Source organism: Anolis sagrei, chromosome Y, assembly GCF_037176765.1.
Source record: "Anolis sagrei isolate rAnoSag1 chromosome Y, rAnoSag1.mat, whole genome shotgun sequence".
Lineage (NCBI taxonomy): Eukaryota > Metazoa > Chordata > Lepidosauria > Squamata > Dactyloidae > Anolis > Anolis sagrei.
In genome coordinates, this window is record NC_090035.1 from 71,537,792 (window position 1) to 71,551,086 (window position 13,295).

Here is a 13,295-nt window from a genome sequence, read left to right on the forward strand (position 1 = left end):
CCTTTCACTGTTTGCTCCCTGCTGTCCATTGGGATGTCCAGTTCTGCCAGGGCTCACTTCCACGGACAGAATTTGTGGGATGCCTGTCTGGTCCTTGCAGAAGAGGAGGCGGAGATGAAAAGGCAGCGGGACTTGGATTTGGATTGGGGGATAGTGGTCGGTGGTGACATCTATGTCAATAAAGGGCAGGCGATCTGTTCTGAGTTTTAGGGTGCATCTACACCAGGCATGGGCAAACTTTGGCCCTCCAGATGTTTTGGACTTCAACTCCCACCATTCCTAACAGCCTCAGGCCCCTTCCTTTTCCCCCTCAGCCGCTTAAGCGGCTGAGGGGGAAAAGGAAAGGGCCTAAGGCTGTTAGGAATGGTGGGAGTTGAAGTCCAAAACATCTGAAGGGCCAAAGTTTGCCCATGCCTGGTGTACACTGTAGAATTGATACAGTGGCCATGGTTTAGTGCTATGGAATCATAGGAGTTGCAGTTTTGCAAGATTTTTCGCTGACAGCAAAGAGTGTTGGGCGAACCACTCATCTCTTTTTTTCCATAGGATTAAGCCACGACTGTTAAAATGGCACCAAACTGCATCAATTCCACAGCGCAGATGCACCATTACAGCTATCCAAAGTGTAGAACCCTATCTTTCTAAACAAGTCGAGCATTTGTAATAACTCTCTGAAAGTTTGCATTAAACTCTAGAGTGGAATCCCAGCCCCACTGATGAGGAAACTAACTAGCTACCCATTGCCTCTGCTTCTGAACATGTACAGAAATGACTTGCTGCCCATTTGGGTATCTGCGCTGTTCACAGACCCTTTCTTGCTTCTCCGTTTCCCAACCAGGTCCATGGCGGCATCCTGCAAATCTACCCGCAGGGCCGAGAGGTGGTGGCCAACATCGAACCCATCTTTGACCGGTTGCTCATCTTCTGGTCTGACCGACGCAACCCGCATGAAGTGAAGCCAGCCTATGCTACAAGGTAATGCAGGGGGTCAAGTTTACTGGTTATTGGTTTGGGTTTTTTGTTGAAATTGAGTAGGGAAAGGGACAAGGAGTTTTCTGGCAGTCAAAGCTTGTGGATCGGTGCTACTGAGGGCTGATTGTATAATCTATATAAATAAACATGTAATGGTAAACTGGTAAACAGCTGGTAAACTGGCTGGGATTTTTGGGAGTTGTAGGCCAAAACACCTGGGGACCCACAGGTTGAGAACCACTGCTGTGGTTCCAGCCCAAAACACCTGAGACCACTGCTGTGGTTCCAGCCCAAAACACCTGGGGACCCACAGGTTGAGAACCACTGCTGTGGTTCCAGCCCAAAACACCTGGGGACCCACAGGTTGAGACCACTTCTGTGGTTCTGACCTACAAGAAGCACTGCCTGAACATCAAACAAAAAGTGGGCGCTAGAAACAACATCATACGAAAGCTGACTGGCACAACCTGGGGATCACAACCAGACACAGTGAAGACATCTGCCCTTGCGCTATGCTACTCTGCTGCTGAGTATGCATGCCCAGTGTGGAACACATCTCATCACACTAAAACAGTGGATGTGGCTCTTAATGAGACATGCCGCATTATCACGGGGTGTCTGCGACCCACACCACTGGAGAAATTACACTGCTTAGCCGGTATTGCACCACCTGACATCCGCCGGGAAGTAGCAGCCAATAGTGAAAGGACCAAGGCAGAGACATCTCCAGCTCATCCCCTGTTTGGGTATCAGCCAGCACGTCAACGACTTAAATCAAGACATAGTTTTCTTAGAACTACAGAGACACTCGCTGGAACACCCCAGCAAGCGAGAGTCCAAAAGTGGCAGGCCCAAACCCAGCACCTCAATTCATGGGTGATACCAGATGAGAGACTCCCCCCTGGGCACTCAGAAGACTGGGCGACTTGGAAGGCGCTGAACAGATTGCGCTCTGGCACCACGAGATGCAGAGCCAATCTTAAGAAATGGGGCTACAGGGTGGAATCCTCGGCATGCGAGTGCGGAGAAGAACAAACCACTGACCACCTGCTGCAATGCACCCTGAGCCCTGCCACATGCACGATGGAGGACCTTCTTGCAGCAACCCCAGAGGCACTCCAAGTGGCCAGATACTGGTCAAAGGACATTTAACCAAATACCAAATTTACAAAATCTGTGTGGTTTTTTTTTCTTTTTCTTTTTCTTTTTAATCTCTGTGTTTGTTTTGCTCTGTTCGAATTGTAATACAATGGTTGCTGATGACACGATAAATAAATAGCCCAAAACACCTGAGACCACTGCTGTGGTTCCAGCCCAAAACACCTGGGGACCCACAGGTTGAGACCACTGCTGTGGTTCTCAACCTGTGGGATTAACAGTTCTGTTTGTGGGATTAACAGAACTCAAAAACCACTGGGGGAATTGACACCAAATTTGAACACACGACACCTAACAACCCAATGTATATCTTTCACTCAAAAAATTAATTTTGTCATTTCGGAGTTGCAGTTGCTGGGATTTATAGTTCATCTACAATCAAAGAGCATTCTGAACCCCACCAACGATGAAATTGAACCAAACTTGGCTCACAGTTCTCCCATGACCAACAGAAAATACTGGAAGGTTTGGTGGGCAGTGTCCTTTGGTTTTGGAGTTGTAGTTCACCTACGTCCAGAGAGCACTGTGGACTCAAGCAATGATGGATCTGGACCAAACTCTACACGAATACTCAATATGCCCAAATGTGAACACTGGTGGAGTTTGGGGGGAAATAGAATTTTGACATTTGGGAGTTGTAGTTGCTGGGATATATAGTTCACCTACAATCACAGAGCATTCTGAACCCCACCAACTATAGAACTCGGCCAAACCTCCCACACAGAACCTCCATGTGGGCCATAGCAACGCGTGGCAGGGGACAGCTAGTAAATAAATAAATAAATATGGAGTCATCCAGTTTGCACCCTGGGACATAATCACCTTGGCTTTTCCCCTGTACAAGCCCCCTTTGAACTAAAGAGATACATGTTGCTGGTGCCCTCAAGTGACTGTGCTCCTTTCAGTTGAATGGCATGGAAAAACTCTCAGCCGGGTTATTTGTGTATTTCCACTCTCCCTGCCAGTCTTTTGACTGACACTTCCTTCCTGGCCTCAGCTAATGCTGCCAGTCATTCTTTGCCTTCTGGTCCCTTTGCCCGACAAATTCGCCACCTGCTTACTCATCTGTGTTTGTGTCTTTCTCAGGTACGCCATCACAGTCTGGTATTTTGATGCCAAGGAGCGGGCAGAAGCCAAAGGCAGACACCAGCTGGGTACGTATAGGGAGCACACAATCCCCTGTTGCGTCAGTCTGCTGCCTGCTGGCTGCCAGTCTGCTACTGAGCACAATTCAAAGTCCTTGCTTTAGCCTGTAAAGCCCTAAACCAGTGGTACTCGATGTGTGTGTCCCCAGATGTTTTGACCTTCAACTCCCAGAAATCCTAACAGCTGGTAAACTGGTGGGGATTTCTGGGAGTTGTAGCCCAAAACATGTGGGGACCCACAGGTTGAGAACCACTGCCCTAAACTGTTCCTGCCCAACGGATCTCTCCCAATGAACCACCTTGGAGCTTAAGATAGTCTGGGGAAGCCCTGCTCTCAGTCCCACCTCCTTCACAGGTGCAACTGTTGCAGACGAGAGACAGGGTCTTCTCAGTGGTGGTTCCTCGGCTGTGGAGTTCCCTCGCCAGGGATATTAGATCAGCTCTCTCCCTCCTGATCTTCCATAAGAAAATGAAAACGTGGCTTTTTGATCAAGCCTTTGGAGGTCTTGTGCAATACATAAATATGGAGTTATGTGCAATGACTATTGGAACAGCCTAAACCAGGGAATGGTGGGAGTTGAAGTCCAAAACATCTGGGTCCTCAAACTTTTTAAACAGAGGGCCAGGTCACAGTCCCTCAAACTGTTGGAGGGCCAGACTATAATTTGAAAAAAAACATGAATTCCTATGCACACTGCACATATCTTATTTGTAGTGCAAAAAACCCACTTAAAATACAATAATTAAAATGAAGAACAATTTTAATGAATATAAACTTATTAGTATTTCAATGGGAAGTGTGGGCCTGCTTTTGGCTGATGAGATAGGATTATTGTTATTGTTGTTGTCTGCTTTCAAGTCGTTTCAGACTTAGGTTGACCCTGAGCAAGGGCCAGGTAAATGACCTTGGAGGGCCGCATCTGGCCCCCGGGCCTTAATTTGAGGACCCCTGGCCTAGACTATGACTTTGGATAATGTGGTTAACAGTGAAGGTATTGTTTTATATGTTTAAAATGTTTTAATGTATTTTATAATTCTATTTTAAATGTTTATTTTGATTATTGTACACTGGTTTTGAAGGCCTCAAATAGTTGTATTATCAAAGGATTTCATGGCTGGAATCACTGGGTTGTTGTAGGTAGAAACTCTAGATAGCAACAATCAAATTGCCAGGGTTGTCGTACGTTTTTCGTGTTGTATGGCCATGCTCTAGAAGCATTCTCTCCTGACGTATTGTCGAAGGCTTTCATGGCTGGAATCACTGGGTTGTTGTAGGTAGGAACTATCGATAGCAAACGATCAAACTGCCAGGGTTGTTATACGTTTTTCGTGTTGTATGGCCATACTCTAGAAGCATTTTCTCCTGACGTATTGTCAAAGGCTTTCATGGCCGGAATCACTGGGTTGTTGTAGGTTTTTTTCGGGCTATATGGCCATGTTCTAGAGGCATTATCTCCTGTCGTTTCACCAGCATCTATGGCAAGCATCCTCAGAGGTAGTGAGGTCTGCATGCTTGCCATGGATGCAGGCGAAACGTCAGGAGAGAATGCCTCTAGAACATTCTCTCCTGATGTTTCGCCCACATCTATGGCAGGCATCCTCAGAGGTTGTGAAGTCTGTTGGAAACTAGGAAAATTGGGTTTATATATTTGTGGAAAGTCCAGGGTGGGAGAAAGAACTCTTGTATGTTGGAGCTAAGTGTGAATGCTTCAGTTGGCCACCTTGATTAGCATTTTTTTGAATAATTTTTTATTGATCAATTTCTAACATAACTACATAGAAAGAGGGGGAATATTCAAGAAGAAGATAGAAAAGTAGGAAATACAATCAGGAGAGAAGAAGAAAAAAACATTAAAAAAATGCAAAATAATAATGCAAACCTTGATTAGCATTTGATGGCTTGACAGTATTTAGGTGTGGCTTGTTAATGCCTGGGGGGGGGGGGGGGTCCTTTGTTGGGAGGTGATTAGTTGTCCCTGATTGTTTCCTGCCTGGAGTTCCCCTGTGTTTGAGTGTTGTTTTACTGTTACAATTTTAGAGGTTTTTTTAACATGGTAACTAGATTTTTGTCCATTTTCATGCTTTCTTCCTTTCTGTTAAAATTGTCCACATGCTTATGGACTTCAATGGTTCCTCTGTCTAGCCTGACATGGTGATTGAGTGGTCCAACATTTCTGTGTTCTCAAATAATATGCTGTGTCCAGGTTGGTTCACCAGGGACCTGCTATGGTTGACTGTTCTGGTTGAACACCTAAAACTGCCAGGCCATCAAATGCTAATCAAGGTGGCCAATTGAAACATTCTGTGATAATGTGGCATGTGGAGAAAGGTGGGGTAGAAATGTTGTAAATAAATTACCGTATATTCCGGCATATAAGACGACTGGGCATATAAGATGACCCCCAACTTTTCCAGTTAAAATATAGAGTTTGGGAGATACTGTATAAGACTACCCCTCTTCCAATGCACACCAAATAAAATGTTTAAAAGCATCAGATTTGAGGACCCCTGGTTTAGGATGTTCCAATTTTCCTATTCCTGTACCTCCTTCTCTGCCTCTCAGATCTTGCACCTGCACCGCTTCACTGCAGTCTTTATGAGTGAGATCTGAGAGCAGAGGAGGAGGTACAGTAATAGGATACAAGGGCGGGCCAGACAGGTAAAAGAGGTGTGTTTTTCTGGGCCCACAGACATTCTACCTCTTTTTTCCATACCCTGGGTGCCCCGGACGCCTGCAGCTTGCTCTGCCCTTCACTTACACCTTCCCGGTGAGGCGCCCCTTCACCTCACAATTGGGAACGTATTAAGTCCACGAATCCTGATGAATGGATTTTCTTCTACTGTACTTGTACAGCGTCGCCCTTAATGCTTTCATACAGTCGCTGCATACGGCAGGGATGTGGCTACTGCCATTTTTGGCTCCACCCACAATTTGCTGCAAGCACAGATTCTCCAATCCAGATTGGAAGTTTCAGCACCCGCTCTATAAGACGACTCCCGCATATAAGACTACTCCTGTGTATAAGACTACTCCCACGTATAAGATGACTCCTGCGTATAAGACAACCCCTGACTTTTGAGAAGATTTTCTTGGGTTAAAAAGTAGTCTTATATGCCAGAATATACGGTATGTAGGTTATGGAGTATACTCCTTGTACTGTACTAGATTTAGGTGGAATTGCCTCAACTAAGGGTTGGTTTTGAGTCTAGCAATTCAGATTACCCAATACTGACAAGTCCCTCGTCCTTCCAAAGTGGTGATTTTGGCCATTGGACTATGATTCTGGAGACCAGGGTTTCAGTCCCCATTGGACCATGGACAGAGACCTTGGGCAACTCTCTCTGCCTCACAGACAAAGTTAGCCAAGAAAACCATGTGATCTGTTTCCCCTTTCCTCTCTTGCAGCCACTACTCAGACGGGAGAACCTGCTCCAGCGACTCAAACCAACGGACCTACTTGACCAACATCCGGGGATACCGCTGAGAATTGCACGCCAAAGAGCTGCCCCTTTCTTTGGCCATTTCAAGCTGCCCGTTGCCGCTGCTGCTACCGCTGCTGCTGAAGTTGCTGCTGTCCTTTTCCAACCCTGGCCGGAGGCAGTCTGGCCCTAACCCAGGAGGAAGAAGAAGAAGGGGAGGAGGAGGAGGAGGAGAAAGGGGTTCCTGGGGGAGAGGTGGGCCCTGAGGAGGAAGGGTGTGCACACCTGTGTTTGCGTGTGCTTAAGTTGCGTAGGCAACGTAGTCTCTAGGGATGGCCTCTCCGTTAAGGCCTCTTTTGCATTTCTTCCTATGACCAAGATGCCTCCAGTTTATAAGGCGGCACCTTGGCCATTTAGGGATCTCCACCATGCTCCGTTTCCCCCCTATAATTCTGCTCTCTTTGCTTGATTCCACTCACTTGAATCCATCTTGAGTCTTCAGAGAGCAGGGAAAGAGGGAGTGGGGCAGAGCAGGGCAAAAATGGCTGCGGAGGGGCACTTTTAAACCAAGTTTGGATGGAGGGGTGGGGAGAGTGAGAAGGTACCGTGGTTTGGACTCTGAGATGGGATGGAATAAACATTACCTCATGAAAAAATCGCCTTTGGTTGTCTTCTTTGTGGAAGGAAGGGACAGAGGAAGTCTCCCAGATCTCCATTGCCTCCTTTGGGAAGGTGGTGCGTGGTCCAAGCTCATTGTAGGAGAGGAATTGGCAGTGTTCCCTAGTCTGTGTCCTTTTCCTCTCTTCTGTAAAGTAGGAAATCTATAGGATTATCAACTATAAGCTAAACTATTTATTTATTATGTCAGAAGTGAGTTGAGGGTACAATTAAAATGCATTTAAAATCACAAAGTAAAAAGAAAGAACTTGGCATTATACTAAATGTTCTTTGATCAGTAACTGGCCACTTGGAGTATCTCTGGTGTCGCTGTGAGAAGGTCCTCCACTGTGTATGTAGCAAGGCTCAGGTTGCATTGTAGTAGGTGGTCTGTAGTTTGCTCTTCTCCGCACTCGCATGTCAGGGACTCCACTTTGTAGCCCCATTTCTTAAGGTTGGCTCTGCATCTTGTAGAGCCAGAGAGTAGCCTGTTCAGCGCCTTCCAGGTCATGCACCCTTCTGTGTGCCCAGGAAGGAGTTTCTCATCTGCTCTTAACCACTGATTGAGGTGCTGGGTTTTAGCCTGCCACATTTGGACTCTCACTTGCTGAAATGTTTCTGCAAGTATCTCTGTAGACCAGCGTTTCTCAACCTGGGAGTCGGGACCTTGGGGTGGGGGGAGGGTCGTGAGGTGGTGTCAGAGGGGTTGCCAAAGACCATCAGAAAACACAGTATTTTCTGTTGGTTATGGGGGTTCTGTGTGGGAAGTTTGGCCCAATTCTATCCTTGGTGGGGATCACAATGCTCTTTGATTGTAGGTAATTATAAATCCAGGCAACTACAACTCCCAAATGTCAAGGTCTATTTTCCCCAAACTCCACCAGTGTTCATATTTGGGTATATTGAGTATTTGTGCCAAGATTGGTCCAGATCCATCATTGTTTGGGTCCACAGTGCTGTCTGGATTTAGGTGAACCGCAACTCCAGAACTCAAGGTCAATGCCCACCAAACCCTTCCAGTATTTTCTCTTGGACATGGGAGTTCTGTATGCCAAGTTTGGTTCGATTCCATCATTGGTGGAGTTCAGAATGCTCTTTGATTGTAGGTGAACTATAAATCCCAGCAACTACAACTCCCAAATTACAAAATCAATCCCTCCCCCTGAACCTCACCAGTATTCAACTTTGGGAGAATACGATATTTGTGTCAAATTTGGTCAACAGTAGCAAAGTTACAGTTATGAAGTAGCAATGAAAATAATTTTATAGTTGGGGGTAACCACAACATGAGGAACTGTATTAAGGGGTCATGGCATTAGGAAGGTTGAGAACCACTGCTGTAGACCTTAGGTAGCTGTTTCTTTATTTAAGGTGATGGCATGCTGGCCTTGGTCAATGCCTTGGTCCTTTCATTGCTGGCTGCTCCTTCCCGGCAGATACCAGGTGGTGTCATATCAGCTAAACTGTAATTTCTCCAGTGTTTTGGATCATAGACATCCTGTGATAATGCAGCCTGTCTCATTAAGAGCCACATCCACTGTTTTAATGGGTTGAGATGTATTCCACACTGGGCAGAGTAGCAAAGTGCAAGGGCAGATGTCTTCTCTGTGAAGACAAACAAAACTGAAAGATGACCAAGTAGGAATGTGATGGAGCCTTACAAATAAGTGGGGAGCTTGTATTGAAGGAGCTATCCAAAGTGCTGAAGCATGCCTTTCCCCAAATGGATAGCATTTGAAAATTCAGATGAAAATCCCTAACGAATACCGTGACTTCCAAAGTGTTGCAGTCATGCCCCCTGGTAGGTTGACCTGTAGTAACTATCCTTCCATGTCTTTGAGGAATGCCATTCCTTTAGAAATGGAACTCCAGTAGAAAGATGGAACAGCATTTGAAGAGAGAGCATTCCTGAAGTGAGTGGCACTGCAAGGTGCAGGAAGAAGGGGAAAGAATGGGAGTAAACGGATGAGAACAACCGAGGGAAAGTGCATGTGCAGCCAGGTCTGATTATTCCTGCCATTGCATGCTATCTGCAGCATCTTGCAGAAGTTACTTAATGTGGGGTACTAGGGTGATTAATGAAACCTAACTGATATCCATAAATGACATAGACCATTAAATAGTAGTACTCTGAAGTCTCCAAGTTAGTGGGAGTAGGTATGTTCTGGATTTCAAAGGAGGTATGGAAGAACATGCCATCCCCAGTAGAGTCAGAATGTTCGATAGCTTCTTTAAAGCTCAGACTAAAATCCAGAAAGGATCCACTGCTTCTCTGATATGTAAGCTACTGATGTCTTCCAGAATTTGGAAAACTTGTAGCCCCAACATAACATTCTGGAATAGATTCTGGATTTGTATTGTCGAAGGCGTTCATGGCCACAGTATTTTCTATTGGTCATGGGGGTTATGTGTGGGAAGTTTGCTCCAATTCTATTGTTGATGGAGTTCAGATTGCTCTTTAATTGTAGGTGAATTATAAATCCTAGAAACTACAACTCCAAACTGTCAAGGTCTATTTTCCCCAAACTCTACCAGTGTCCACATTTGGGCATATTGAGTATTTGTGCCAAGTTTGGTCCTGATCCATCATTGTTTGAGTCCAAAGTCGTCTCTGGATGTAGGTGAACTACAACTCCCAAACTCAAGGTCGATGCTCACCAAAACCTTCCAGTATTTTCTGTTGCTCGTGGGACTTCTGTGTGCCAAGTTTGGTTCAATTCCATCGTTTATGGAGTTCAGAATGCTCTTTGATTGTAGGTGAACTATATATCCCAGCAACTACAACTCCCAAATGACAAAATTAATACCCTCCGCCAACCCCATCAGTATTCAAATTTGGGCGTATTGGGTATTTGTGCCAGATTTGGTCCAGTGAATGAAATTAGATCCTGCATATCAAATATTTACGTTACAATTCATAACAGTAGCAAAATTACAGTTATGAAGTAACAATGAAAATAATTTCATGGCTGGGGGTCACCACAACCTGAGGAACTGTATCAAGGGGCATTAGGAAGGTTGAGAAACACTGTTCTAGAATATGGCTATATAGCCCAAAAAACCTACAACAACCCAGATTCTGGATTTTGCTCACATATATTTTTGGCACATTTACATGTATGTGAGCATGGAAGGTTATGTGTCCTGCCCCAAAGGAGATATTGATGTCAGCTCTGGCGTGATAAGCATTTCATTAGTGTATGATTATGGTGTTTCGATTTAGATATAAATTGACATTTGGCTCATGCAACAGCTATGCACCAAAGAAGATGACCACAAGATGGTGCCATTGAACTGCTTTTGGAGGCTTTGATGACAAATGTGTGCAGTGTTTCTCAACCTTCCTAATGTGCCAGGACTCTTTAATACAGTTCCTCATGTTGTGGTGACCCCCAACCATAAAATTATTTTCATTGCTACTTCATAACGGTGACTTTGTTACTGTTATGAATCATAATGCAAATATCTGATATGTGGGATGTATTTACATTCACTGGATCAAATCTATGATACTATATGTGTCATCTATATATATATACTAGCTTGGGGACCCGGCGCTGCCCGGGTTATTAGAGAAAGTGGGTAATGGTGGTCCTGTATGCCAAGTTTGGTCTTTATTGGTCATTGGATGACGGTTGCATTGTTTTCAGGAAGTGAGTGAAGGTACTTGAAGTCCCATCATCCATGGTCCACCCTCCTCCAAACAGCAGCAGGATATAGAGTGGGTCATGGGGGCTCTGTGTGCCAACTTTGGTCTATCAGTCATTGGGTGAGGGTGGCAGTGGTTTCAGTAAGTGAGTGAAGGTACTGCAAGTCCCATCATCCAAAGTCCATCCTCCTTCAAACTGCAGCAGGATGCAGAGTGGGTCATGGGGGCTCTGTGTGCTAAGTTTGGTCTTTATCGGTCATTGGATTAGGGTCGCAGTGGTTTCAGTAAGTGAGTAAAGGTACTGCAAGTCCTATCATCCATGGTCAACCCTCCTCCAAACAGTATCAGGATGTAGAGTGGGTCATGGGTGTTCTGTGTGCCAAGTTTTGTCTTGATTGGACATTAGATGAGGGTTGCAGCAGTCTTGGGAAGGGAGTGGAGGTACTTGAAGTCCCATCATCCATGGACTGTCCTCCTCAAACGTGCACCAGGATGTAGAGTGGGTCATGGGGACTCTGTGTGCCAAGTTTGGTCTTGATCCGTCATTGGCGAGGGTCTCAGTGGTCTCAGGAAGTGAGTGAAGTGACTTCAAGTCCCATCATCCATTTCCATATTTTTCCAAACTGCACCAGGATGTAGAGTGGGTCATGTGGGCTCTCTGTGCGAATTGTGATCCTGATCCATCACTGTTGGCAGTTGTAATGGTCTCAGGAAGGGAGTGCAGGTATTGCAAGTCCCATCGTCCATGGTGCATCCTCCCCCAAACCGCACCAGGATGTAGAGTGTGTCATGGAGACTCAGTGTGCAAAGTCTGGTCTTTATCGGTAATTGCATGAGGGTTGCAGTGGTCTCAAGAATTGAGCAAAGGTACTGCAAGTCCCATAATCCAAGGTCCATCCCCGGCCAAACCACACCAGGATGTAAAGTGGGGCATGAGAGGTCTCTGTGCGAAGTTTGGTCCTGATCAGTCATTGGATGAGGTTAACAGCGGTCTCAGAATGTGAGTGATGGTACCGCAAGTCCCATCATCCATGGTTCATAGTCCTCCAAACTGCAGTAGGATGTAGAGTGGGTCATGGGGGCTCTGTGTGCCAAGTGTGGTCTGTAATGGTAATGTTCTGACTCAGCCCCCTCTGGCCTTTCCTTTCCTCTCTTTCCTTTCCTCTCATCTCGGAATCTTGGAATTGATGCTGGCCTATCAGAGACCATATGCAAATTTCCTTCTCATGTCCCCGTTTCTTCCATGAACTCTTTTCACCACCAGGGGCTCCTATTGAAGCTGGCCAATCAGAGACCATATGCAAATAGCACCACTGCGGCAGCCAATCCGAATGTTGGAACTTTCAGGCTGGCCAATCAAAACGCTGGCACATACTCCTCCCGTCGCACCGCCACACTTTTGTCCGCCGCATACAAACTTTCACCTTTATTATATACATACATATATATATATATATATATATATATATATATATATGAATGCTCTGTTCATTTTGAGTGACATCATAATCAAAATCCGCTGGACTAATTGCCACAAAATTTGGCCACACAACGCCTGATAACCCAAGGAGTGGCCATCACTAAAAAAAATTGATTTTGTCATTTGGGAGTTGTAGTTGCTGAGATTTATAGTTCACCTACAATCAAAGAGCATTTTGAACTCCACCAATGATGGAATTGAACCAAACTTAGCACACAGAACTCCCATGACCAAAAGAAAATACTGGAAGGGTTTGGTGGGCATTGACCTTGAGTTTGGGAGTTGTAGTTCACCTACTTCCAGAGAGCACTGGACTCAAACAATGATGGATCTGGACTAAACTTGGCACAAATGCTCAATATGCCCAAATGTGAACACTGGTGGTTTTTGGGGAAAATAGACCTTGACATTTGGGAGTCATAGTTGCTGGGATTTATAGTTCACCTACATTCAAAGAGTATTCTGAACCCAACCAACGATAGAATTGGGCCAAACTTCCCACACAGAATCCCCGTGACAACAGAAAATGCTGTGTTTTCTGATGGTCTTTGTTGACCCCTCTGACACCTCCTCGCGATCCCCTACAGGTGTCTCGACCCAAGGTTGAGAAATGGTGAATTAGTGGGAATCTGATTTCCTTCGAATTCTGGGAGCTGTAGCCCCCCTTGTCCTAATTTCTACAAAATCTGATGCAGAGAAGGATTGCTAAGGAGCAGAAAATGGACTACATATTATTCTCACTCCATCCTGGCAAACTGGAATGAGAAAATACCCCCATTTGCTTTGGCTTTTTATTGTCTTTACTGTGATCTTG

At 45.4% G+C, this 13,295-nt stretch overlaps 1 protein-coding gene across 3 annotated transcripts in view; it reads left to right on the forward strand.

Moving 5' to 3' along the window:
* LOC132780106 (prolyl hydroxylase EGLN2) overlaps window positions 1-7,351 on the forward strand; it is a 28,518-nt gene extending 21,167 nt beyond the window's left edge. For all 3 annotated transcript variants that reach the window (XM_060783644.2, XM_060783646.2, XM_060783645.2), the window contains 3 exons: window positions 839-975; window positions 3,217-3,284; window positions 6,682-7,351. In XM_060783644.2, the coding sequence (XP_060639627.2) occupies window positions 839-975; window positions 3,217-3,284; window positions 6,682-6,737 (261 nt within the window). In that variant the 3' untranslated portion in view covers window positions 6,738-7,351. The remainder of the gene's footprint in view (window positions 1-838; window positions 976-3,216; window positions 3,285-6,681) is intronic.
* Window positions 7,352-13,295: the final 5,944 nt, after the last annotated feature.